General features: G+C 55.4%; 1 protein-coding gene across 5 annotated transcripts in view; it reads right to left on the bottom strand.

Annotated features, from left to right (window-relative positions):
• GAS7 (growth arrest specific 7) overlaps nucleotides 1-26,233 on the bottom strand; it is a 208,933-nt gene continuing 182,700 nt past the window's right edge. For all 5 annotated transcript variants that reach the window (XM_070395595.1, XM_070395599.1, XM_070395598.1 and 2 more), the window contains exons 7-14: nucleotides 25,156-25,271; nucleotides 22,545-22,619; nucleotides 17,621-17,699; nucleotides 11,916-12,044; nucleotides 10,920-11,043; nucleotides 8,030-8,109; nucleotides 6,607-6,705; nucleotides 1-5,985 (exon numbers count right to left, since the gene is read on the bottom strand). In XM_070395595.1, the coding sequence (XP_070251696.1) occupies nucleotides 5,872-5,985; nucleotides 6,607-6,705; nucleotides 8,030-8,109; nucleotides 10,920-11,043; nucleotides 11,916-12,044; nucleotides 17,621-17,699; nucleotides 22,545-22,619; nucleotides 25,156-25,271 (816 nt within the window). In that variant the 3' untranslated portion in view covers nucleotides 1-5,871. The remainder of the gene's footprint in view (nucleotides 5,986-6,606; nucleotides 6,706-8,029; nucleotides 8,110-10,919; nucleotides 11,044-11,915; nucleotides 12,045-17,620; nucleotides 17,700-22,544; nucleotides 22,620-25,155; nucleotides 25,272-26,233) is intronic.

Genomic DNA, 26,233 nt, shown 5'->3' with positions numbered 1-26,233 from the left:
TTTAAACCCTTTAAACATTTAATTCTTCAGCATTAATACACACAAATGCTATTACAGGGGGCGGGAAGGGCGCCCCCATAGGGATCGGAGTTTCAACAGTGTTACTTATAAATTATATTACATCGATTTTATTTACCGATCTAGGCAGCCAGAGGGGAAGGATATACAATTCGAAGTAAACACATTCATACCGGGATGAGGAATGCTGGCAGGAGACACAGCTTTGCAACATTAAAAATGTATAAAGTATTTAGCAAAAGTTACAGAAAACAGACCAAACAAGCAAGTTTATTTTGTTAGAAAATTCCACCTTCTTAGGGTTTGTGATGTGCTCGTGTCTGTGAAAGGACCTCCGTGCCCCTCCACCCCCTCGCCTCCCTCCTGTGGGCAGGGCCCAGATGCAGACTCGGGGCCCATCACCAAGGGGGGCTGGGGTCCCTTTGAATGTCTGTCCCCGGGTCCACATGGCCGCCCAGAGGCCACGGCTCCCGAGAGCCAGGCTGCTGTATATGACGCTGGAAGGGAGCGTCTCCGTTGACAGATGGGTCCACAGAGGTCCCGGCCCGGGAAGTGACTTCAGGTCACCGGACAAATGAGACAGAAGAGCGGCCAGTCCAGTGCTCTTGCCCCTGGAACCTCTGTAGAGCACCCATGTGCCCAGTAGAGCACCCATGTGCCGGACCCTTTGCATTCACCCTTGCAATCCCATCGGGAATCTCCCTGAAACACAAAGGGTCAGTGTCCCCTGAACAGCGCCCAGAGAGGTCAGAGGTGGTCACAGCCTGTCTCCCTCAGAGGCACCTCCCAGCAGAGGCACCCGAGAGCCTGGCCCAGCATCTAGATGGTGAGGGGGAGGGGAACATGCTCTGTCACTTGTCTTAGTCTCACCCCAACCTGCAGCCGCAGGAGTTGGGTCCCTCCCTTCAAGATAGGCAGGACAGAAATAGGACTCCTAGGCGTCGGGGTGGGGGTGAGGGTGGGGGTGGGGGTGAGGAGTCCTCCCTGGCAAAATGCAGCCCAGGGCCTCCCACCGGTGCAAACCTCGGCTCTAGCACGGGAGCCTGTGGCCTCGCGCTGGCCCGGCCTGGGCTCAGGTGTGTTCAGTTTGCTTGGAGAGGGGCCTGGCTGCCTCCCAGGGCGCACCTTTCACTGAGCCGGCCAAGATCAAAACACGTCACCTTGGGGGTCCTACGGAGGAACGCCCTCACTCAATAGCTCACAGAACTTTTGTCGCTTCATTTGTATCTAAATGGAGAAATGCAGGGTGCCCCTCTCATGAGGAGTTTAGGTAACACCACGCACTGCTGCGCTGATGGGAGCCAGATTAGCTGTGGCCATGTGCACAGGGTACAGAATTGGGAACGACTAGTGGGAAGACAGGATGCAGTGACTGCAGAAGGCCTGGGACCTTCTAGAATACCCTCGGTTTGCAGATGAAGCAGATCCAGGAAAGGGTGGTGAGGAGCCCAAGGCCAGGTCCCTGCCTTCTCATCCATGCTACGCCCATTCGCTTTCCCCCCAATGCTCAATGCCAAGGGCTGCGCAAGCTGAGCAGACTTGAGGGTCCCCAGGAGAGAGGGGACCTGCTAGTTGAGATGCAAGCTTCAGGGCGCAGCAGAAGTGAGAGGCAGCCCAGACCCCGCCCACCCCTCCGCCCAATCCCTGGCAACCTTCTGCATTGTCTAATCCTGACATGAACCAAAAAGGCCAGTGTGAGCCCCCAGAACTACCTGTGGGCACAGCTGGCATTTGGAGAAGGAGCCTCGGGCTGGAAGTAGCCACGCAAACAGGCTGAGTCAACACCACCAACGGACTCAATCACCCAAAGGCTACACAGCGTGACTCCATTTATACAACCTGCTAGAAAAGACAAACTCTAAGGTCAGCAAACTAATCCGTGGCTGCCAAGGGCTTGGGGTGGGAGGAGTGGATGGACGCCGGGGCTCTGGGGGAGTTTGCGGAATGACGGAAATATCGTGTTGGTTTTAGAGGTGGTTACAAGGCTGGATGAGTTTGTCAAAATTCACAGAACCAATATACTTCAAAAGGGTGAATTTTACTGTATGTCAATAAACCCCCGTACTGTGTATCAAATACCTCAATAAACCTGGAGAAAGAAAAGGCAGTGTGTCCCATGGGGTGGGAAGGACCAAGGGAGTACGTTGGGGTGCTGGCCAAGTAAGCACGCCGCCATCTGCACTCCACGTAGCATTTGCAAAGTGCGCCCCCTGCCGACACAGTAACCAGCAGGTCTGCGGGACCCTGTGCAGAAGCTCTGCTCCCTGTCAAGGCCTCTCACAGCCGGAAGCAGAATCACTGAACCAAGCGGAGGTCTCTGACTCCTTTGAATTTTATGGCTTGTGTTTCTCAGAAGGGACTTGGGGAAACAAGAGCTTTCTGCACCCATCTACTAATCTAGTCATTGATCGGGTTTCACACAGGGAATGGAAACAAATCCCTGGTTCATGAAATGGGCTGCTTCTGTGGCCTTCAGCACGGAATCCTCCCGCCCCCAGGGCGCTGGGTAGAGGTAGAGAGGAGGCCCAGGCGCCCCGCAGCAGAACCTCCCTCAGGACAGCCACTCCTGTGTGTGGTTCAGTTGCCAGGGCTTTGCAATACTGATCAAAAACACTAGAAAAAAACTGAGAGGAACCAGTGGCTTTTCCTGGAGGTTGTCATGGCAAGACCGTTTGTGATAGAGAATTTTTTTTTTTTTAAATCAGTTTTCACAGACAAAACTAAGTGAAGGCAGGTAGAAGGGGCTCACTTGTTTTCAGAAATGAACAATAGAGGCGCTCAAGAAAAACCCAGACTCGCTCACGCACCCTTCTGAATAAACCCCGTCAAATCCTCTTACAACCTAAACACCAGAACATAAACGCAAAACAATGACTAGATAGAGTGTGTGCTACCCTGAAGTGCAGTTTTAGATGCTCTAGACTCCATCCTGATCCTGCCTTCACCCAGACTGCAGAGGTGGGGGCTGGGGGTGGGAGCTGGTGACCAGGACAGGGGGTCTGGACTGTGGACTCCAGCTCTGCTCTTAATTCAGTATTACTTTCACTGGCCAGGCTCAGGCTTCATCCTCTTTGTAAAGTGAGGAGTTATTTAAAACAAAAAAGAAACCTCAGACCTAACCAGTTGCTCAGTGGTTAGCACGTCAGCCTGTGGACTGAAGTGTCCTGAGTTCGATTCCAGTCAAGGGCATGTACCTTGGTTGCTGGTTCCATCCCTGGCCCCGGTCGGGGCACGTGCGGGAGGCAACCAATCAATGTGTCTCTTTCACATCAATATTTTTCTCTCTCTCTGTCTCTCCCCGTCCCTTTCTCTTTCTCTAAAAATTAATGGGAAAAAAATATCCTCGGGTGAAGATTAATTAACAAAACAAAACAGAAAAAAGAAATCTCAGATATTCAAGCTGGATATGGGCTGGGAGTCTAGTGACTAGGGCACTGAGCCTTGTTGCTGTCTATCTCCCACCAACTGGGTAAATGCCGTATGACGATAGTTTGTACTATAATTACAGATTCCCAGTGGGTAAAATGTGGCAGGTTAAATGTTCTCATTCTCCAGAAAGGTCAAACTATCTCTGTCTACATGGGGAATAGAGGAGTGGGCAAGAGTGCCTGGCTTGTCCCAAGGATCTGCTGAATAAATGAATGCAGATCAGCACAACAGACAGTATCCCTGGAAACCCAAGGTCTACAGCGTACCTGTATGTGAACGCCAAGGTCACTGACCTGCAAGAACCCTGGAGAAAAGATGTCTATACACAATCACAGAAAAGAAGCCCATACCTTGCCCTCAGATCTTAGCACATCACTTGTCGTCAGCTAAATGCTTGATGAATGAATAAAAGAGGGAAGAAAAACAGAGAAAAAGTAGGTGAAAAAGCTACCGAGACTGAGGTGAGGGGATGAGGAGGAATGAATCACTTCATCAGACAGACGGGCCCACACGGGGCCAGCTCAGGCTACCCCAGAAGAGGCAGGAGAGAGCTCGCTCTGTCCGGGGGAGGAGCAGAAGATTAGAATCCTCAGAGAGAAGCAAGAAGGCAAACTCACTGAGCATATCCACTCAAAAGATGTGTTCATAACACGGCCATTGGCTTTGAACAGCTGAATATCATCCACAAATTACTCTGCTAAGCCACAAAGCAGTTCCTACTTGCACCTGTTTTTAATAAAGAAACCGAGAGCGGATACCCTGAAACCGGTGGCTGGTGTCATGGCCCCATCGCAGAGCTGGGAGTGGTTCTCCATGCAGTGGACAGATTCAGGTTGGACAAGGCCTTCACACTGAGCTTTCTGGTTGGCATGTTTCCATAAGAGAAGGGACAAGGTTTGGTTGGCTTTAGTATATTCAGCATCTTTCTACCATAAACTGTGAGAGAGCGGTCTGACTCAATGAAAGAGGTACCGAAAGATTCAAAGTTAATACATCATCAGATACGTAAGACTGAAAGACCAGTGAGTTGTGCTCCTAGAATTCCACGCTCTTAGGAATATATGGATCCTGTAAATCCAAAGTAATCGTTGGGGAAGATTAAGTAAGAAAGATGGGTTGGTTCTCAGGGTGTGGGTTGTCCCTGGCTAGCTGCACTTCCTCCTTCAGGTCCCTCTCCTTCCCTCTGGTCCTTTCGAACTGATTCTCAGGACTTAACATGACGGAGAACATGTTTGCTGGGGTCAGGAAGAGGAGTACATGATGGGCAAGGACCCGACTGCAGCCCTGAAAGCTTCCTACGTCACATGCAGACCAGGTTTTACGAGCCATTGGGAGATGAAGAAAGGGAAGGTGGCACCACCCCCAGGCAGGGCCTGATGCTGGGCTCTGGACTGTGCAGGAGTTGTTGAGAGGCCACGGTGGCGAGACGCTGCCCAGTAGGCGACAATCTACTGTGGCCATGTTAGTCTTCGATGCCTGTACAGTGACCACCACTGACAGGAAGCCATACGAGGGACAGTGGTCCCAATGCTGCCATATGCAAGCAGGGGGAGCCATGGGGGGGGGGGGTGGTGACAAAGACTTGCCCCAGGCTGTCTCCCACGTGGGACTGACCCAGCCCCGTTTAGAGTGTGGAGCGGGGTGGGGATGGGAGGAGGGGCATCTGCAGGTCGGGGGGCTGGGGATTCTGGGAGAGACTTTGCAGAGGATGCCTGATCTGCTGGGGAACCCGACTCAGCACTATGACTGAGGGCTGATTTGCTGATGAGGTAGTTCCATCCTGACCTCTCCAGGCAGGTCAGTCCGGGAAGGCGGCAGCGAGGCCTTCTTCCCAAGACTCTTGATCATGAACAGAGACAGGGAAGAGCCAGGATGTGGACTCCCAGAACGCAACGGGGAAAAATAAGGAAGGAAGGCTGCAAAGGATTCTGAGTGTGGGCTGTTGAACGCTGCCTTCCGTCCACGACGGCGATCCTGACACTGGGCTTGGAGACAGAGACCTCCCTGGAGACCAGAGGGCCGGCTGGAGGAAGGACCTCGGGGCTTCCAGGGGCACGAGCATGGGGCGCAGCTGGCTCTGGCCGGGGAGATGACCCTACGGTGCTCAGCAGGGACCACAAAGTTCCAGCTTCAGTTTGTTCCCGGAACGGCAAGCACAACATGGGAGTTGGGGGTCTTCGGCCTCAGAGACAAGGGCGGGGCTGTGGATCCACCTTCTCGGCCTGGGAACACGGGGACCTCCCAGTGAGGCCGCCAGGCCGCCCTTCTGGAATTGCTGGCTGCAGCCCTCAACCTCCCCTCTCCTCAGTGGGCAGGAGAGTGGCGGGGAGGGCAGCTCCACTTGGCAGCGGGACCCACCACCTCCTCTCCATGGGCCCCCCGGGCCCTCTCCTTGGCAGGACCCCGGGGGCCGCGTGTGCCCGCCTAGATCTCCATGTCCACAGGGCGGATGTTGCCCGTCTTGTGCTCTCTGACCCACAGCTCCCTGTCTTTGGCTGGGTCCACTTTTCGAAGCAGCTGGTCCACAGGCTCGACTGTCTGCAAGGGATGGAGAAGAGAGGACGCCGTCAGGGGCAGCAGCACCCGGGACCTGGCCTCAGAGCCAGGCTGCCCGCCTCTCTGCTGTCACAGCAGCCTCTCGGAGGGTTGGGGGCCCCAGGGGAGGCCCGTGAGGGGCGGACGTGCAGAGGCTGGGAGAGCGGGAGCCGGGACCTCTCGTCTCCCCCTGCTTCTCACTCGAGCACTTGACCCTCTGGACCGCAGGCTGGATGACAGGGGGGAGTGGCTCAAGGGCTCCGGGTCTGAGAGCAGTTCCACCCTTCGCTCCCACGGTTACCGCCACAGAACAAGGCAAATGCATTGTAGCTTTAGATATTCTGCAGAGTCCTAGTTCTTTTATCTTTTTGGTAAGAGATTCACTGGGGCAGGCAATATCGTCTTCAGCTGTTTAACTACCATGAGCTTTGTCCTGGGGAACCATGTGTGCTGTATCCATTCCTGTGTTTGGGATGGGTTCCCACGGATGCACAGGACACCCTGCAGGCCCGTCCCCAGGCTGCCCACCGCCCACTCAGGTTCATCTGTAGTGACCACTTCACATGCCACAGAACAGTGGTCCCCCCGGGGCCCTGGGGCCTCCGCCTGGGGCGGGGAACTCACGCTTTGGTTGAACATGTCTGTCTCGTGCCGCAGCTGTGTGTACTGGCACAGGTGCTGCCGGATCATCTCCACCCTCTCCACCTCCAGACGCTCCAGCTCCTGCACAGGAGGAAACGCAGACACATGTGACATGTCCTTCCCACCACACGGGCCCAGACCACCCTCGCACACACGTCGCCGCTGCTTAGGCCGGGTCCCACCTGACCCTTCGGGGTCTGATGAGGAACTCGTCCCACATCTAGCAGTGCAGGTGCGGATGCTGACACAGCAGTTACTGCCACCTGGACCCTGCCCTGCCGGGCGGGTGGGTGCTGGAGCGCTACAGGCCTTGCCTAATCGTGCTCATAATAATCTGAAGAGACAGGCTCTGTTCTTGTCTGCATTTTCCAAACAAGGGAATGAACATCCAGAGAGGGAACGTCACCTGCCCATAGCGACATGGAATTAGGGAGGAGCGAGATTTGAACCCGGAGTGCTGTCGTCTGACGCATGATTCTGCACCAGTGCAGACCCGGCTCCAGTTCCCGGGGGTGGAGAGATGGGACGCATGCGGGGTGCCCGTGCCTCCCTGGGCCTCTGTCCTCTGTCCACCCCGAGTGCTGAGGGACAGACCCGAGACCAGGCCAGGGGAGGCAGGGGCCGGGGGTGGGGTGTCCCCTGTCAAAGGGAAGAGTGGTAAGGTCTGTCCTTTGGTTTCTAGGTGGTTCCGCATCTTTGGAATTGAGGGGCTCAGGCTGTTGTTCTTGCATAACTAGGTCACTGCCCCGGTGATCATCCAGGGAGGGTAAGGCAGGGGGCTCCCTTAGGGGATTAAGCAGGAGGAAAGCAGGTCACTCCGGTGCGGATGGGCGTGGCTGTGACAACGGGGCAACGTGATCAGCAGCTGGCATGCTCCTCCTTTCTCCTCTGGCCCAATGACCCATGTGCCCACGTGCCCACCACATCTCACCGCGGCCAGTGCTGACTGAGGAGGAGGTGCTGCCCCTTCACAGGAAAATCTCGGGAAGGCAAGAGAAGGGCTCTGATGCCGATCCCTCAGGCCCCTGATTGGGGGCCACCCCCGCTCCCCCTACACAGCTCCCAGCCTCACCATTCGCCCCCTGCCGGGATCTCCCCTGTAGGAGCTGAAACTCCTCTGTGGGTGAGAGGGTCACGCTTCCTGCAACTTGGCTATTTGTCCTAAAGGGGCCACTGACAACTTGTTGGGGGGTTCCTCAGGGCATAGCCAACCTTCCCCCGTGTTTACACAGCTAGGAAGGGCCAGAGCAAGGGTATGGATGAGCTTGGACTCACCCAGAGGCGAGGTCTGGACCCCAATGTGAGCAGACATAATGCCTACTTCCACAGTCACCTCACTCTACCACCCAGGGCGCCCTGAGTTCGGGCACGGAACCGGCATGCTCACACATCTCGGGACACTCACCAGCGTAGTGGTCACCATCTCCTCAAACCACTTGGACTGGGCCTGGTTGTAGAGGTCCACGCAGCGCATGAGGTCATCTCCTGGAAGAGGCCAAGGCCGCCGTCACACCCTGTCTGTCCTTGCTGTGGCTGCCCTCTGCCCCTGCACCCCACAGCCGTGCCCTCTCCTCTCCTTGGGTCGTGGAGGCCGGTGGAAAGTGGGGGTGGGAGTGAAGACAGAGAGGGCAACCCGGCACCACAAGCGACTAGCTTCAGTGCCCGACCGAGCCTGACCCCAGGCACCGAGAAGTGAGGACGGAGGTTTCTCAGTGTGTGGGGTGAAGTGGGGAGGGGGTTACTCCTAGGACCTCCCAACCTATCACCAGCCAAAGACATGCTTCCTCTCTAAAGATGGTAGCTTCATTTCACATCGGAGAGTCCTTTTGGGTTAAAAAATGTCACAAGCAGCTTGGTACTCGTTAAGAGTTAAAGAAGAAAAATTTGCAAATTATGTCCGTGTGTGTGTGTGTGTGTGTGTGTATGTGTATGTGTGTGTGTATGTGTACATGCAGCAGGATGCCATGCTGAAATACAAAATAATGTGTCTGCCGGTGTGTGGCTCATCCATGTGCAGTAATGGCATGGAAACACGCACCGAGCGCTACCCACCGACCCCAGCACTGCGCTGGCACGGAGACAGAAAGGAAGGGTGGGAGGAGAGGGGCTCTTTCCGTAGCAGTTTATTTCATAAGAGCTCAGAAACAGACATCACTATTCAATCTTGATGCTACTACACTGTTTTCTGCAGTCACAGGTATGTTTGAAACATTTTGTAATTAGAAAGAAAACAACCTATAAGGTAACAGCAAACATGACAAAGGTACCAGCACCCCAGAACGTTGCTACACAAAACATGGCTCTCAGACCCGCAGCGTCATATGCCCTGGGAGCCTGCCAGAATGCAGCTCTCGGACGACGCGACACCTGTTAATCAGAACTGCACTTTCACAAGATGCTCACGTGGTCCACGTGCACCCCCTGAGTGCATGACTTGGTCTATGTGTAGTTTAGATCATCACAGGGTTCCAGGGAGGACGGCATCACGGTCTTTGCTCATGATGGGAAAAACTCGAGCCAGTCAAAGCTAACTAGTTTATGTACTGGGAGTGGATTAGAAGTTATTCCTGTGACGTCACATTGTCATTCTGGTGTGAAGGTGAAGGCAAACGTGCACACGACCCAGGGCCTGGCTCCCTTCAACCTGAACCACACCACTAGCTGGGAGATGACCTTGAATAACAGAACCAAATCAAGGGCTTTGTTCATTGTGCTCCTGGTTCAAGGTCAAGGACTGGGCCCTTGAGCCCAAGAAAAACGAACCGGAAGAGAAGAGGTCGATATGTCACTGCAAGTGCGTGCCCACTAAGACCTCTGGCTGCTGATACTATGGCTTGACTGTGTGCTGCTGTTTGCATTTTCCTAAACTTTTTATTTTATTTTGTGGGGCTTTAGTTTATAATTTTTAAATATAAATGTTGTATTTAATGGGAAAATTTCCCAGAAATATATCTAATAGTCACAAACTGAGAGATAATTTTATTTTATTAAAATAACAATGAAATAAATACTTAGATGACAAAGAAAATAAAAGTCTGATGTACATGAATGGCTGGATAATTGGGTGTATGGGTAATGGAACAGAGCTATCTCTAAGGCATACCAGTTAAAATATAACTTCAGAACATAGAGTATATGACCTAACGTGTAGACATTTAAATATAAACATTATAAACACCGAAAACATTAAAAAACTAGGAAGTATTGATGGTGATTAATTTGGCAAATTAAGGTTTTATATTCTTATGTGCTGATTAAATTTTTTCCCAAGCAAAGATATTGATTTTATAATGTAATTTTATTTAATAACTGATTACATGAATTTAAATATGCCTTTCCTCGCCCAAGGTTTCCCTGCCCAATCACAGTAAGCATATAATGCTTTCTATTTCTGGGTATGTTTCTATTATTTGTTATTGACCTATTTTACACCATCTTATTTCAAAATGCCCATGGCTGCTTCGTTCCACAATGAGTATGAGGTTTACCAGAAGCTGAGTGGAAGGGACCTAGAGTCTAGGAGGTCCTAGACCAGTGATGGCAAACCTATGACATGCGAACTCATTTTTTTGATTGATTTTTCTTTGTTAAATGGCATTTAAATATATAAAATAAATGTCAAAAATGTAAGTCTTTGTTTTACTATGGTTGCAAATATCAAAAAATTTCTGTATGTGACACGGTATCAGGGTTAAGTTAGGGTTTTTCAAAATGCTGACACGCCGAGCTCAAAGGGTTCGCCATCACTGTCCTAGACCATCTGATCTGAACCCTAAACCTATGTCACACCTTCTGGCCTCAGAAAGCACCACGCCCTGTCCTTGCACGCAGTGAAACTTCTTTAAAGGAATATCTGGTAAGTTTTCACTGGTTCTATCTGGCTTTTCTCCCCCCTCCTTGGGCATTAGCTGATTTTTACCACTAGGTGGAAGCAGAGACCAATGCACTGGAAGCATCTTTCAGGGAGAATTGAAATGCAGTTATTTCATGAAAATGTCAGCTGCTAACTGGGGCGGGCGCCCATCTCCATAGGTGAGCCTCGGGAGCATCCCTCCCTGCTGGGGTGCAGTCTGCACTTCCAGGGGCTCCCCGCAGTGACAGGGCCCCACAGTTCCGGGCCATGGAGGAGTAACCACTTCCCGGTCAGACAACCAGGCCTGGAGGCAGCCTAGCCCGCTCCCACGCCACAGCCCCTGGCCCCCATCCCATGGGACGCACCTTCCGGGCATCCCTCCCCCAGCTCCCCCTGCTGGACCTCCCCGACCAGGTGCCACAGGTGGGCGTGGCCCACTCACCGGCCTGTGTGGACTTCCTCCGGGCCTTCTTGATGTCCTCCTCCGTCTTGTTGCTCAGCTTGATCTCCAGCTGCTGGGTCTTCATCTCCAGGTCCCTCTGCCGCTCCGTGAGCGCTTTCCGGGCCTGGGGGCAAAGGACGTGGAAGCGCTGCTCACAGGGCTGAGCCAGAAGGGGCCCGCGGTCACGTGGACTGCCTCCCCGTTTCTACATGAGTCCTTTCTTTACCCTGTTCGTGTGGATGATGCCATCATGGCCCTAGGAGACTCAGCTAAACTAGCATCACTGGGCCGCCCAGTCACTGTGCTGAGCCTGCGACCCTCTCTCTCATCCCGTCTCTCACTGCACTTGGCCTACAGCAAGCCTCAGGCCAGGTCTGATGGAGTGTGTGCACTTGCAGACAGCCCTAAAATCACCGCCTGGGGGGGTGGGGAGGGGGCAAGCACACGGTTATCCACCTCACCTCCAGCAGTGCTTAGTCTGGGTCAGGACGGGTCCTTGGGGGCAGCAGCCGGCCGTCTAGGGTGCCTGCAGCCGTGCGCTCCCCCTTCTCCTGCACCCTAAGTCCTGTGGTCAGTGCCCGGGACAGCTCCCTTCCCCTCCAGGGGCCATCAGCAGCTGCCACCAGCTTAGCCCTCATAAGCTTCTGGGAGGGGGTGATTCTGTCAGGAGAGAATCTGCCAGGCGAGGCCCCGACAAAGGGGCACGCGTGGACCAGCAGCACGTCCAGGCTCCAGGTTCCAGGAGGCCATGGCTGTATGCACCCCGTCTCAGGGACCGGGTGGAGCCCACTGACTTCCCACTGCAGGTGCAGCCTCGCCTGCTTCCACCGGCCCTCTGGGCAGTGCCATGGGGAAGAGCGCCCATCTGCTCTTTGGGGGGAGGCAGGTTCCTCAGGTGTGGGCCGGGGACCCCCCCACCCCCCTCACCTACCCTGCTCAACCCACCCTCTTCCAGGAGGCTCCCCTCCCACCGGCCCAGCATCCCGGGCCCCTCACCTTCTCCACTGCGGCGTAGCGGCTGGCAAGCTGCTTGCGGAGGTCGGCGATGTGGTGGTCACACTTTTTCATGTCTTTCTTGAAGTTCTCCCGGAAGTTCATCAGGGGCTTCTCCACCTCGCTGTGAAGCTGTGGAGGAGAGAGGGGCACACTCAGGACCCCGGGCACCAGCTGCAAGCAAGCGCTGGGCGAGGGCAGCTCCCAACCCCGCAGGTGAGGGGGGGCTTGGGGCGGTGGCCTGGCCCTCTGAGTACAACTGAGTGTCCACTAATGAGGTGGAGGTTTAGGAAGTCGCCTCAGCTGGCCAGGCCCCGGTTCACTGGTGGGTGGACAGGCTGGTGTCCGGAGCGTCCCGAGTCCCTTGGTGGTCACCTCCTACCCACTCTGAGCTCTCACAGCTCCTGGGAGGGCCCTGACCTTCCAAGCTGGAAGCTTTCTGGGGGCAAAACCACGCCACCATGGTGTGCCCAGGCACCCATCACTGGCATGGATGCCATTCTTGGGTGCCGCAGGGCAGCTCTGTTCACTGAACACCTGCTCTGTGCCCATGCGAGCCTGCGAAGGTGATCTGGACGTGGTGCAAAGCTCCAAGAACCGATGGTGGGAGCCAGCGAGGCCGGTGGGGGCTCACAGGGCCCCCTCTGCCCTGTACCTGTGAGGGGGGCTGCTCATCTCACTGGTCTGCATGGAGACGGCACCTCCCATCCCAGCACAGGGAACAGCCTCGCAGGCCGGAGGCCAGAGAAAGAGGTTTATGCTCTGAGGGGATTGGGGGGGTCTTTTTCAAGCATTTTCCTTCTCTTTGATTCCTTCCCTCGATCCCACTCCTTTTTGAAGAATTTTTACTTCCACCTTTTTTTTGGTGTGAACATGAGAAGCATTTGATGAGACAGTAGGTAAATGTGGAGCTGCTGCCAAGCCAGGTGAGCAGCCTAGAGCAAGCATGTCAAACCCGCGGCCAACAACGAGTATTTTTGCGGCCCAGCCAATATAACGGTATGTCAGAAACGTTTTGATAAAAATTTCCTAACTTAATTTTTATAATATCCTGCTATACATATTAATAATGAACTACAATGTTCGCTAATGACTGATTACTATCATCGTGTTGCATTCATTTCCCTTACACGCCTTACGCGCAGGCACACCATTTCTCTCCACTAATACTAGCAGCGAATATTTTAGCAGCCGATGGCCGTGACATTAGTCTTGGACTGACTTGTTTGGTGTGTGCAACAGGAAATATTTCGCTTTCGAAGAACAAGAAAAATAGGTTTATTGTGTTATGCTTATTAATTGGTGCAGTTATTCAGTGTCTGGTAAGTTAATGTTCAATAAAAAATATTAATTTTTATTAAAATGTCCTATTATTTTATGTAGTGACTCATTTATTTCAGCCGTTTGTATTCAGCATGTCTCTATCAAAATAAACCTACGTTTCTATGAAAATTAAAGCTTTTGTTTTTTTTTGCGGCCCACATATACTTACACCTTGTTTACTTGGCCCGTGCTAGTCTTTGAGTTTGACACGCTTGGCCTAGAGCCTTGCTGAGTCAGCCTCTCCGAGCCCCACCTGTCAGCCTCCTGTGCCCTCCTGGCCCGGCCTTCCAGGGCCCCAGGGCCTCCACCTGCCCCAGAAACGCCTCTGACAGGCACAGCTGAGCCTCCCTGTCAAAGGAACACACACACACACACACACACACACACCCGGCTCTGGGATTCGGGGATTTCTCTCCTCCTCCTCACCAGGCTCCTGGAACATGAACTTTTCCCCTGGTGACCTCAAGGGCTTCTGTGCCCTTAGTTCTACACAACTGGTCACACGTGACTGAGTCCAAGAGGCCAGGAGCCTGGCTGGCTTGGCCACCACGGTGTCTGGATTCAGCTGGAGCTGGTGCGGAGCCAGGGCCCCTTCACTTCTTGGGGAAATGACAAAACCCTCAGGGCCCAGTGGCCTGCGTGACAGCAGCTCTGTTCTTGGATGACCTTCGAAGGCTAGCAGGGAGCGGGCAGCCACGTGCCCCTCACTCCTGGTGTTGGTGGTAAGTATCTGCTGGTATTCTTCTGACCCCCACCCCATTTCCTTGTGTAGGAAACACCCGACCTGGTGGCAGTTTGCGAGATGCTGCAGTGTGACAGCTACAGCTACGGAGGAAGGCAGACACACAGGTGAGGCCTTTGCTGCGGGGAGCTCACACCTCAGCTGCCATGGCAACCTGCTCCGCATTGGGGCTGGGAGGGCTCCCTGGGCCTGGAGTGTCCGGAGCCCCTCAGTGGGGTCTCTTTCTGAGGAGGTGGGGGGGTTGATTTCTAGAGGTCAGTGCGCCCAGGAGTGACCTGGAGGGACTTTCCACATGGCATCTGGGCACACAACGCTGTAGCTGCCAGAGGGACCCAATCCCACTGCGCGGCCCTCTGTGTTTTCAGCACTTTTAAAGTACGTAATTCTTCCTTAAGAAAAAGAAAATTTGGCCGCGTGTCTTTCATACTCATTTTTAACTTGAAGCATCTCTGTCACTAGGAGTCGAGTCCTCAGGAGCGTGTCCAGGTGAGGTCGGGGCGGGCCCGTCTGGGATGAGACAGGCTGCCGATCCACTTGGGTTGCCTGCTGGGAACTCCTCATTCCAGCCCCCCCGCCCCCCTTCCTCCTCACACAGGGGAGAGCAAGAGAAACCACGAGATGCAGACCACGGCAGAGACGGTCTGTCCGGCGTTTTCCGAACGGCGGGCAGCTGGGCGCAGTGAAATGAGGTGAGTGGGTCCGGACCAGCTCCTGGTGGGAAGGGCCAGCCGCCAGGGAGATGTCAGAGAGCACGGCAGGCGGGAGGAGTGCGTTTCATGAAGCGTGTGTGTGGACGTTGGGTGTGGATGCGGGTGCTGCGGGGGCCGTGGAGATGTATCCCAGTGGGTCCCCCCAAATAGGTTTCAAATGGAAAATGGGGGCTCGGAGATGCCGAGTGCCCCGCCCAGGGTCAGAGGAGGGTGGTGGCAGAGCTGACAGAAACTCCTGCCTCCCCTCCCACTCTGCCCCCAGCCTCTGACGGGTGCCCGGTGCCTCATCCATGATTAGACCGTCTCCCATCACAAGAGAAGGTCTAGTCTCCTCCAGCAGAGCCAGGTGTAGCGTCCTGTGTACACGGCCATCGGTCCTTAGCAGCCTGTTGCTGGTAGCAATGGCTGCAGCCAGCAGACAGAAAAGCCTGGGAGATGGCCTAACAAAACTGCATTTCTTACAGGGCTCTCACGCTGACACAGAGCAGTGGGGTTTCAGTGAGCCTTCTGGAGCAGAGGTTAAATGGGTTTGGGGCATGTGGAGCCATATTATCCATGGCAAACAGTGAACGCTTGGCGCTCTCTTCTTCGTAGAGAACAGCTACACAACGCTGGCGGCTAACACTGCTGCCTAAGGCCACCGACACTGCCCAGCCAGCAGCAGCAGCAGCGGTTCTCAGAGAAAATCCCTCATATGCTTTCCATCGGCGATGTCCTGGGCATCAGGAGGGCCGGCCCACCACCCAGACAGCCCCCGAGAGAGGGCAGTGTGCTCCTCAGGGTGCCGCTGGGCTCCGGAGAAAAGGTCCGGGGTCAGCACCCCATTCACCCCGTCCTCTCCATCCTGCTTCATCGCGGCCCCCTAGGCTGTGTGGCCACAGGCTCCACTTAACCTCTCTGCCCCTCCTCACGTGTGAGGTGGAGATGCCGTCCTGCCGGGTGGCTGATAAGACTGAGATGAGTTCTATCCTGCATGAACCATCGAGAACACTGTATGACTGTGATTCTGTGACATAATAATATATACGTCAGTTCTCATCCTTGGCTCCTGGCCGGAGCGCCTCCCCTTTGTAATTTCCTCGGTGATCACGGTGCTGGAAGCATCTTCTGTTCGAACAGCTGGTCGCTGACCTGGGCTGAGCCTGGTTCCCGTCACAGAGCTCCTGAGTCCCTTGCCATTTCCTGGGTGACAGGAGGCTCTTTTGTCCTAAGGAGGGGATCTTGGGTGGGCTCCTGCCTAGCTTCTGGGGGGGGCTGGTCACCAGAAAGACCAAGCCATGATTTCAGCCGCAGGCCCCAGCCGCTGGGGAGAGGAGAGAAGCTGGAGATAAATCGATCGTGCCCACGTGACGAAGCCGCCATAAAAGCTGTCAATCACAGCATTCAGAGAGCTTCGGGTTGGAAACTCAGCACGTGCCAAGAGGGTGACCCTCCACGGGGACAGGAGCCCCAGGCTCGGGACCCCTCCAGACCTCACCCTAGGGCCTAGGCACCTCTCCACACGGCTGTTCATCTGTATCATCCATCACATCCTTTAACGTATAATACCCTGGGAAACCTAGGTAAGTGGTTCCTGCATCCGGGAGCCATTCTAGTGAGTTATCACACCCGAGGAGGGGCCGTGAGAACCCCCAATTTGTAGCCTAGTCAACAGAAGTGTGGGTAACCCAGGGACCCACTGCTTGCAACTGCCCTCTGAAGTGGAAGCAGTGTTGTGGGGCTGAGCCCTCACCCTGTGGGACCCATGTTACCTCCACAGACAGTCTCCGCACTGAGTGATATTGTAGGACACCCCGCTGTGAAGGAACTGGCCAGTGAGGGGAAAAAGCACTTGGTGGCAGAAGTGGCGGTGTGAGCAGCAGCGGGAAAAGGAAATAGCAGAGGAAAACAGGGCACAGGAGAATGTTTGGTCTGTGAACATTCCAGAACCGGGGTCCTGCTGAGGGGAGGTAAGTGCCCCGGGTCTCGGGATCCCACAGGAGCCCTTTGAGAAGCTCAGGCGACCGGTTCCCAGCCCGCCCAGCCCAAGGGCAGCCTTCCCACCCACCTTCCCAGCCAAGGGCAGGTTCACGTGCGGGAACAGAGCTGCTGAGGCCAGGACAGCAGGGAGGCCCGGAGGGAGCACCTCCCAGGATCTGCAGCTTAGAAAGAACTCGCTGCCTTGTCTGCACTGCAGGAAGGAGCCTAATTCGCTGAGCTCCCTCCTCGCCCAGCTGGAGGGGCGACTTCCTGTGCAGGGGCTGGTGCCTGGGTTAGTGAGCTATTGTTCGCCAGGCATTCTCACATCTGGGTGGCAGCTCACTCCTGGGCACTCCTACCCTTCACAGCAGGAGCTGGAAATAGCACTGGTTTTCCCTTCCACTCAGCTCTGTATACAGCTCCTCCACGTGCCTCATATCTGAGTCATTCATTCTGCCCTGTGTGCGGGGCACCACCACGAAGGGGTGCATGTGTAGGAATTTTATAAGCTGGTTGCTCCAGACAGCCAGTATTAACAATTGTGATCTAAATTCAAAATTAATCAATTACATTAAAAACAAGGTACTAAATACTCAGCACGTATCACTTCCTAACTGCATCTCGCTGTCCTCCATGGTCTCATGGCTAGTTCTGATCACTCACTATTGCACTGGGATGGCGGAAACATCGTCCTGGGATGTGCTCCTGCCCATCCCCCAGCCCTGATGTGTACATCACAGACCCTGTGCTACTACTGCCCATCCCCAGCCCTGATGTGTGCGTCACAGACCCTGTGCTTCTGCCCATCTCCCATCCCTGACGTGTGTGTCACAGACCCTGGTCCAGGGGCTGTGCTACTGCCCATCTCTCCCAGCCTGGACGTGTGCATCACAGATCCTGGTCCAGGGCTGTTCACAGCCTAGCAGCACACCACGGTGTAAGACCAGCCCAGAGAGGCCACAGGGAGGGGTTACCTTGGCCGAGAACTTGAGGTGGACTTCTGCCTCGTCCGCCAGGCTCTTCTTCACCTGCGCCCACGCCTCTCCCAGGGAGCTGCAACACGAAGCAGACTGTCAGACTCGGGGGGGGGGGGGGGGGGGGGGCGGGGAGCCGCAGTGACCCGATGGAGGAGACCCCAGAGACCGGGCTTGCGTGAGGCAGAGGCCAGGCAGGCACAAAACACACTTGGGCCCTGATTCAACCCGAGCCCCCCAAACCGAGCCCAGGAGCTGAGAGAGCAGGCTGTAGCAGACTGGGAAATAGCCAGAAACCCAAAGAACTGGGGGAGCTGCACAAAAGTGGGGTGCAGCAGCAGGGAGGGCCTCCAAGGCTGGCCGACCGCTCTCCCCATGCCTTCCCATCACCCCTCCCTGGATTGTTGACGAAGCACAGGCACCTGCTGGGAAGTTACAGAGGGAGGACAGGTGCCCCTCAGGGAGCAGTCCTGCTCAAATGGAAGGTACCACACAGCCCTCCCTGCATTCAGGCAAACCCCAGACAGCCTGGCTTCCAGGGGAGCAGAGGGGGACCCTCTGGGTCTAGGGAGCTCCTAGGGATGCCCACAGGCAGACAGCTCTCCATCGGCAGCACAGGAGTGTGGCCCCGGCCGGTCCTGAGCCTGCACGTGAGGCCTGGTGCTGCACACAGCTTCACGGAGAACGCAGAGGCCTCTCCGCTCTGTCACTTCCCATGCCAAGATGCTCCAAGTAGAAGCAACTTCCCGAAGTCCCCAAGACCCTGCAATGCAGGCCCCAGGCTACACTCTGGTAATTTGCAACTCTTTAACCCTGGGACCTCTACACCCAGCTGTAAACCCAGCCAGTAAACCCAGCCAGTAAACCCAGGCTGACTTCCTTCCATCCAAAGGCCACTTCCCCGGGAGAATTCCTTAAACTCCAGTGGCAAAAGCTGACTAACAGACATCGTGCTGTGCGGCCTCTGGGTTTGCACTGGAGAAGCCAGCAGCTGAGAGCTACCCAGCACATCATAACGGGCCCCTCTGGTTCAGCCCAGGCCTGTTGGCTGTGGTGCTGCCTCAGGCTGAGGTGGGTGTTTATGGGAAATAACTGACTGAGTTTATCTAGGAGCCTGGCAGCAAAGAAAGGTCCCCTTGGGTGACCCCGGCTAGGGAGCCCACCAGAGACGAGATGGAGAAATGGGCAACCCACACTGCAGACATTTCTCTCTGCCTCAGGGGTCTGAGCTCAGGGAGCTGTGGGGGCAGCTCTGGGGGCGGCTCCTCACCTGACCCGGGAGGCGGGTAGGGGGTCCTGGGCCGGGGATAGAGGGGGCGGAAGCAGACGTGGTGGTCAGACAGATATGGGAATAGAATACCAGGCCCAGAAACAGACTCGGATGCGGGGACTGCTGTGCCACAAGAATGTCTAATTATCTCAAGGGAGGAGGGACAGCCTTTTAACAAATGGTGCAGAGACCACTGTGCAACCACAGGGGACACAAGGCCTCTAGACCCTGAGCTCATGCCATACGGATGGATTCTCTCAGGCTGCATCACAGACCTAGAGTGAACGTCAGCACTATCCCAGCTACGGAAGCAGCCCCGGGAGAAGTGGGAAAACTCCTTCGAGGCTGAAGAGAGGGGTTCGGCCCCACAGCTGAGCTGCATGTGAGCCTGCGGATGGTGAAAGGAGCCCATAAGCCGAAAGGCGTGGGCAGCCCTGAGAACATGCAGGTCCCCCACCAGCAGGGCACGGGGTCAGTCACTGGCGCGGCGGCAGCTGCAGTGGCCTGAGCATGTCATCCGAGGCCACTGGGAGCGCAGGAGGAAGCACAGTTTCCGGATCAGGCCCAGGCCGTGTGGCTCAGTGGTTGCGCACTGACCCATGAACTAAGAGGTCGCTGGTTCAATTCCGGGTCAGACTATCCCCACCTCCAGGCTGGGCATTCACAGGTGGGAGGATGTCACTCTAAACATAAATTGGTCTGTCTGAGCTAATACATGCCCCATGCACTGACCCCCCCCCCCCCCCGCCACCCAATATTCCAGGCCCCTTGGGGCCACGTCACCATTTCGAATAAAGCAATTAGAAATTTCCTCATTTGAAGAGAAGTTTTTCATCTGATAAGTGGTTAATGAAAAAACTAAATTCTGAGATATACGTCCATTCCAGTATGCAGTCTGAGGCCTTCCACGTCAAAATGCACGGTGCTGTCACAACGCTCAAGCAGAAAACAGCCCCATCCCACTTCCTCTCCACGCGGGAAAGAAAGGCTGCAGGCAGGACAAACAACCGGCCCTGGCTCCTCGCCGGGGCGCACATATGCTCGGGCATCTGATTTGGACACAGCTCTCGAGTGGCCAAGGCAGCTCGAGCCTCTCCCTGGGCAGGCACCTCCATAGGCTGCCCAGATCTCTAGGCTCCAGCACTGCGCTTTGGAAGGTTCTAAGTGGACTGGGCTCACGTCCAAAGCTGTGTGTGAGCAAAACAGCGTCGCGGCACTGTGAGCAGGGCCCACGGGCCCATCCCCCCACAGCACCTGCTGGAAGGAGTGTGCGCGGGGTTAGCCTGTGTGCAAAGGCAGGTGCTCATGGCCACGCTGGAGGCGAGCAGCGCCGATGCACGTGTGTGAGCGTGTGCCGAGTTCCCCCGTCTGTAGGTGCGTGTGTGCACAGCATGGCGGTGCAGGCCCGATGCCTTCAGCTGCGAGCATATGCTGTGCGTGCGGGCAGGACTGAGTGTCCTCGGCAGCAGCCCAGGCCGAGGAGGTGGAGGCGGGAAGACGCGGGGCAGCACTGTAGTCACAGGGTATGCAGATGCCTGGAAAGGCCCCTGGCCTGGCCAATGGGGTGGCTCCTCCACACTCCTCCTTCCTGCCCTCATCTCAGGCCCAGTGCACGGAGCAGAGGGGGCCGGAGGGCACCTCATTTATGTCTGTGGGAGAGACACCAGCCTTGCAGGGCTGTCCTGTGGCCTGTGGCTGGCGGTCGGTGAAAACCATCCGGAGGCGGCCTGCTGGCTGCACAGCAGGCCCAAGCAGAGGCCTTGATCAAAGCCACATGTGGTTGGCAAAGCCCTGCCGCTGAGGGATTTCAAGCCAGGCAGGCAGGGCTGGACTCGTTTAACACTGCAGCTCGCTGACGACCGCAGCATCCGCTGCCTTCCTCTGGGGCTCGCTTCCTCTCAGGAGGGAGTCAGACACTGCCCTGGAGGGAGGTCCCACCAGACAGAAGACTCCAGGGACCTTTAACGCTAACTTCCTGAGTCTTTGTTTTTATTATTGGGATGAAATTTCATTCGGAACGATCGCACTTAGCCCAGTCACCCTGTTGTGCAACCACCACCTCTAGCTAGTCCCGAACCATTTCCATCATCCTGCTATGGACTGAATGCTGGTGGCCCCCTAGGTTACGATGTTGAAGCCCTAACCCCGAGTGCGACTGTGAGTTGGGGATGGGTCCTCCGTAACAGAAACTGAGGTTACATGAGGTCATATGGGTGGGGCCCTCATCAGACGGGATTAGTGTCCTTATAAGAAGAGACACTGAGAACTCGCTCTCTCCTCACTAGGAAAGGCCACAGCAAAAAGGTGGCCGCCTGCAAAGAAGAGGGGAGCTCTCACCAGGCTGGACTTCCAGCCTCCAGAACTGTGATAAGTTAAATTTCTGCTGTTTTAAGCCAGTTTTAAGCCTATTTTTTACTGTTACAGCAACCCACGGAGATGAATACACACCCTCCACCAGAAGAAACCCCGTGCTTATTAAGCAGTTACTCCCCATTCCCTTTTTTCCCTAAACTCTGAAAACCACCATCAGTCTTACGAATTTGTCTGTCCTGGACATTTCACATAAATGGAATCATATAATATGCAACCTCTGTGTCTTGCTTCTTGCACTTCATCCACATAGTAGTATGGGTCAGCACTTCATTCGTTTTTATGGCTGAGTAATCCCATCCTATAGCCATATATCCAACGTGGACATAACGTAATTTGTCCGTCCATTCATCCCTTGATGGACACTTGGGTTGTTGCTAACTTTTGGCTACTGTGAATTGGGTGCTATGGACATTCGTGTGCATGTATTTGTTTGAGTAGCTGCTTTCAGTTCTTTTGGGTCTAAGCCTGTGAGAGGAACTGCGGGGCCACGGTAATTCTAGGCTTAGTTTTCTGAGGCACTGCAAGCTGTGTTTCTACAGTGGCTGCACAGTTACATTCCCACCTGCAGGCCCAAATGCTCTGTAACAAGGCAGAGCAGAGAAGGCGCCGTCTTCCTTCCACCAGGGATCCCTCTGTGATTGGGAGTGTGGGCTGAGTCTCCCCAGCCCAGGTCCCACCCAAGGAGGTCTGGACTGTCGCAGCTGGAAGGGGAGGGGGGCCTGGGCCTCAGGCCCCACAGGGGAGAATTCTAAACAAGCGGCCAGGTGCGGAATCCTCTCACACCCAGGTTCCTACCAGCCTGCCCTCAGAAAGGGAAGTAGGTGCGGCATCTGGGGGCTGATGCCCAGCTACCAGGGGCCAGGGCCGAGAGGGTCCAGCATATGGCAGGAGGCCCTTGGCCACGAGAGAGAAAACAATGTGGAAGTGCTAGCTTGAGCATGCATGTCCACACCTGGGTCACGGGTACCCACCTTGAGCATGCATGTCCACACCTGGGTCACGGGTACCCACCTTGAGCATGCATGCCCACACCTGGGTCACGGGTACCCACCTTGAGCATGCATGCCCACACCTGGGTCACAGATGCCCACCATGAGCATGCATGCCCACACCTGGGTCACAGGTGCCCACCTTGAACCATAAATGCCCACTGTGAGCCAAGCCTATGGAGACTTCCCCGCCAGCGGGCCCATGGCAATAATCAGTGATCGGTGAAAAGGGACCCCCCTCCCCCGAGTGTCTCCTCTTCCTCCCACTCCCATCGCTGTCCTCCCCACTCACCCTTCCTCCTGTGCGGCCAAGGAGTTCTGAGAGAGCTTAGCTAAGTTCTTCGCATATTCTTCTTCAATCTTTATCCTGCAAGAGGAGAAAACCCAACAGGTCAGCTCCCCAGTGCTAGTTGGTGGGTCCAACCTACAGACCTGCTGCTTAATAACCGTGTAAGGAACCCACTAGACCATATGCTCGGAGAGTGCGTGGCTCTTGTCTGTCTGGCACACAGTAGGTGCTTAGTAAATTATCTGTTGAATGAATGAATGCGCAAAATGGTCCGAACCTCCCTGTCTGCTCATCTGCAAAATGGGCTATTCCCAGCTGTCTACCAGGTTGTGAAGATGCAAAGCTGTCATCTGCACAGCTCCTGACATGGGGCTGGACACATGGAGACCCTTAAATGGATGAATGTAACTCATGATGGACCACCGTGCTGAATGCCCAGTGCTGTCCTTCCCCTGCCAGCCCCAGAGTCCTGGGTTTAGACCCTCCAGGGTGGCACCGGCCCCTCAGAAGCAGAATAGAACTGCTCCCTATCGTCTCCCAGCCCCCAATTCCTCTCACGGCCAGGCCTGCAGGGCACCCGTATTTCCATGGAGACCAGGCGGTGCCCAGAGCTGGCTGATTCCACTTCCCGAGAGGGAAGTCGCCTTGGACTTCGCTTCCAGCAGGCAGGCCCTTGACGCACTTTCAAGGCAACTCTCCAGGGAGCGTCCAGCACCTGCTTCTCAAAGGCCGCGAGGGAGTGTCCGCAGGGCGGCCTACCACGTCCCAGGGCAGCATTTGAGTGATGGTGGTTTCATGGCTTGGTGCTGAGAGACCCACAGCCTGCTCCTTCTCGCACTGCTTTGCTTCCAGTGCTACCTCTGGCTGGTCTCTGGGTCTCACCGCTCCCTCCCGTTCACTCTGCCTGAGCCCCCGAGCTCCCAGGATGACCGAACGGCCGGCCAGCTTGTGGCCCCCAGCCTGTGACCAAGAGATCGCTCTAGAAAGCAGATCAAACCACGTCACACTCCAGACGGCAATCTCCCCGGGCTCCCTGTGACACCCAGGCGCGAGGCCCGTCTGCTTCAGCACGTCACAGCCACAAAAACAGCCACAAAAACAGTCACAGCCACAAAAACAGCCACAGCCACAGTCACAGCCACAGCTACAGCCAGGTCCAGGGCCAGCGTCCGCCTCACCCCACGCCTGCCCGCTTCCTACACTGAGGCCAGAGCAGAGCAAAGCCCCAGCCCTCGGGCCCCTGGCCCGCACGCTCCCGCCTGTGCCTGGCTGCCCCTCTCCTGGCTCTGAGGCTCCCGACGCGACCCCAAGGTGGACCGAGAGAAACCGTGTGTCTCAGGAAAGACCAGCGCGCTCAGACTGTAGGCTCAATTCATTTGCCAACACGACACCTTTATGACAGTATAAACCATCGTGTGCTCAAACTTCGGCTTTTACAGCCATTTTCCTACTCGCCTGTTTTATGCTGTTGTTTTCTTGCACCTGAGCTACGCAACCTCTCAGTTCTCCGCCGGTTTAATGGGTCATAAAATAAAGATTTCATTAAACAAACAGAAAACGGGGCTCCGAAGGAAAAGAGGTGCTTTAAGATGCTACAGAATTACTACTCGATTGTTGTTGTTATAATGAAAAAATAGTGTAAATATATTGCCATTTACCATTAATATTTTCAATGTATCCGGGAAACTCCAGATAGAAAGCTGTGTGTATGTGTGTGAACACATGTGTGTATGCAAGCACATGTCCATGTTTGAGCACACATGTGTATGTCTGCAGGCACACATGCATGTGTGAGCATGTGCAAGCACATGTGTGTGTGGGGTAATGTGCATGTGGTGGTGGGTGTGCGAGGTGCGCTTAACGGGGTTTCTGAACTTGGAGAGAGGGGGTAGAAAAGGAACTTTGTCTTTTTATAGCTTCTCATATTTCCACCCGGGCCAATTCACTGTCTCCTCCCCCGTGTTCATCTGAACCACTATTATAACCCCTGCACTTCCTTTCCAAAAGCACCTCACCTGACTCTCCCATTACACTGAGCTCCTGAGGCAGGGAGGGCGTGGGGAGGGGCGGTGGGTTCTGTAAGCCCAGGTCCAGGACACAGACTTGGTTCCAAGATTAACTGAAAGGTAACATTCTCTTTTTCTCACGCTAAGAGATGGTGCTCCAAATGAGGGCCGTGTAGGTAGCGGAGCCAAGCAGCCTGTGTGGGGACAGCAGGGAGTGGTGGAGACGATGGTGAGCTGGGAACACATGCTCCCCTACAGAGGCTGCGGCCACTCAGCTCCAGCCAATGCCACCTGAGGGATGCCGAGCCACCGCTGCCAGACTTCCTGCTTTCTCCAGAGATGCCAGACTTTAATGTAAAAACCGACCAATTTAAAAAATGGTAGTTCAAATCTTTAAAAACATGACACAGGCCAGAACCACACATTTGCCGGCCAGATCTGTCCCGAGGGCCATGGGTTGTGGTTCTAGTCTCATGCTCCCCTTGGTGCTATCCAAGCCCAGCACTGGGGGTGCAGGCTCACTCCTGCCACTCACTCCCCTCAGGCTAAGGGGCCGCCATAGGCCCTGTCACCAGTGACCTGAGCTGGGGGTGGAGGGGGGGGCTCACCTCTCCCGAATGAATTCCGACATTTCCTTCTGCATCTGCTTGCCCTTCAGTTGTTTCTGAAGCAGCAATTCAAACCCAGCCACGTTGCCATTGCCCTGGGGGTCCTTCTTGTCAGCCTAGAAAGGAAGCAGAAGCAGGAGCTTCAGTGATGGCGGGGCCAGAGGGTGGAGCACAGGGCACCAGGACACCTGGGAACCCTGCCCGCAGCCTGAGAGGGAGGACAGGGGCGGCCTTGGCTGCCTGACCCGTGCATGCCTCCTGGTGCCCCGCTCCCACGGGCCTCTGACACGTGAGCCACCCCCCCACCCCCGCCCCTCAACCTCCCAACCTGGAAAGCAGAGGAAGGGCAGGTGGCCGAGAGCACGGGCTCTGATCCCCAAGGGCCCATCCCTTCCAACCAGGGGCTGCCAGGCTGGCGGGCCCTTGGGGGAGTCCTGGCATCCTGACTCTAAGCTGCAACCGTCTGTGACTTGGGGTCCTCTGTGCCTAACCCTACCCCATCCCATCTCCTGTCAGCTTCTTGCACTGGCCGGGCAGCGCCATCTTCCAATGCACCTTCACCGAGGATCAGAGAGGCCTCTAGGAGAAGCTGGATTGGAGGAGGCCAGAGTGGACGAGGGCGGGCGCCCGGGCTGACATCAGCTGGCGGGGGGGGGGGGGGGGGGGGGGGGGAGGGAATCTCAGGAACAAGTCTCTACCCGCTCCAGCCTGAGCTGCTTCGCCTGGGATCGACCACACGTGGAAATGGCCGAGCACAGTGCTCAGCAGAGACTACGTACTCAGCGAATAGCAGCTACTAGGAGCTCCTTTCAAGTAAAAGTCAGGACTCAGAAAAGATGGCAAGTCAATGAAATGGAAACTTAGTGCCCAATTCATTTTGCAAGCAGTTCTCTTAAAGTTTCAAAATTAGACGGTTTAGCTGTGTTTGGCCTGCACTTCCTCAAGGACGCCTGTGCCTCTCTTTCCTGCCCCCCCCCCCCCCCCGGCCCACCTCCTGCCTGCTGCCCGCCATGGCCTTCCCTGCGGTACATTCATCGGGCACCTGCCCTCACAGCTCACGGAGCCGCCCAGTCCTGGG

Source organism: Myotis yumanensis, unplaced genomic scaffold, assembly GCF_028538775.1.
Source record: "Myotis yumanensis isolate MYYU_CA2020_CCGP unplaced genomic scaffold, mMyoYum1.0.hap1 SCAF_16, whole genome shotgun sequence".
Classification (NCBI taxonomy): domain Eukaryota; kingdom Metazoa; phylum Chordata; class Mammalia; order Chiroptera; family Vespertilionidae; genus Myotis; species Myotis yumanensis.
The sequence above is the reverse complement of the archived record's forward strand: the minus strand, read 5'-3'. Positions and strand labels throughout refer to the sequence as shown.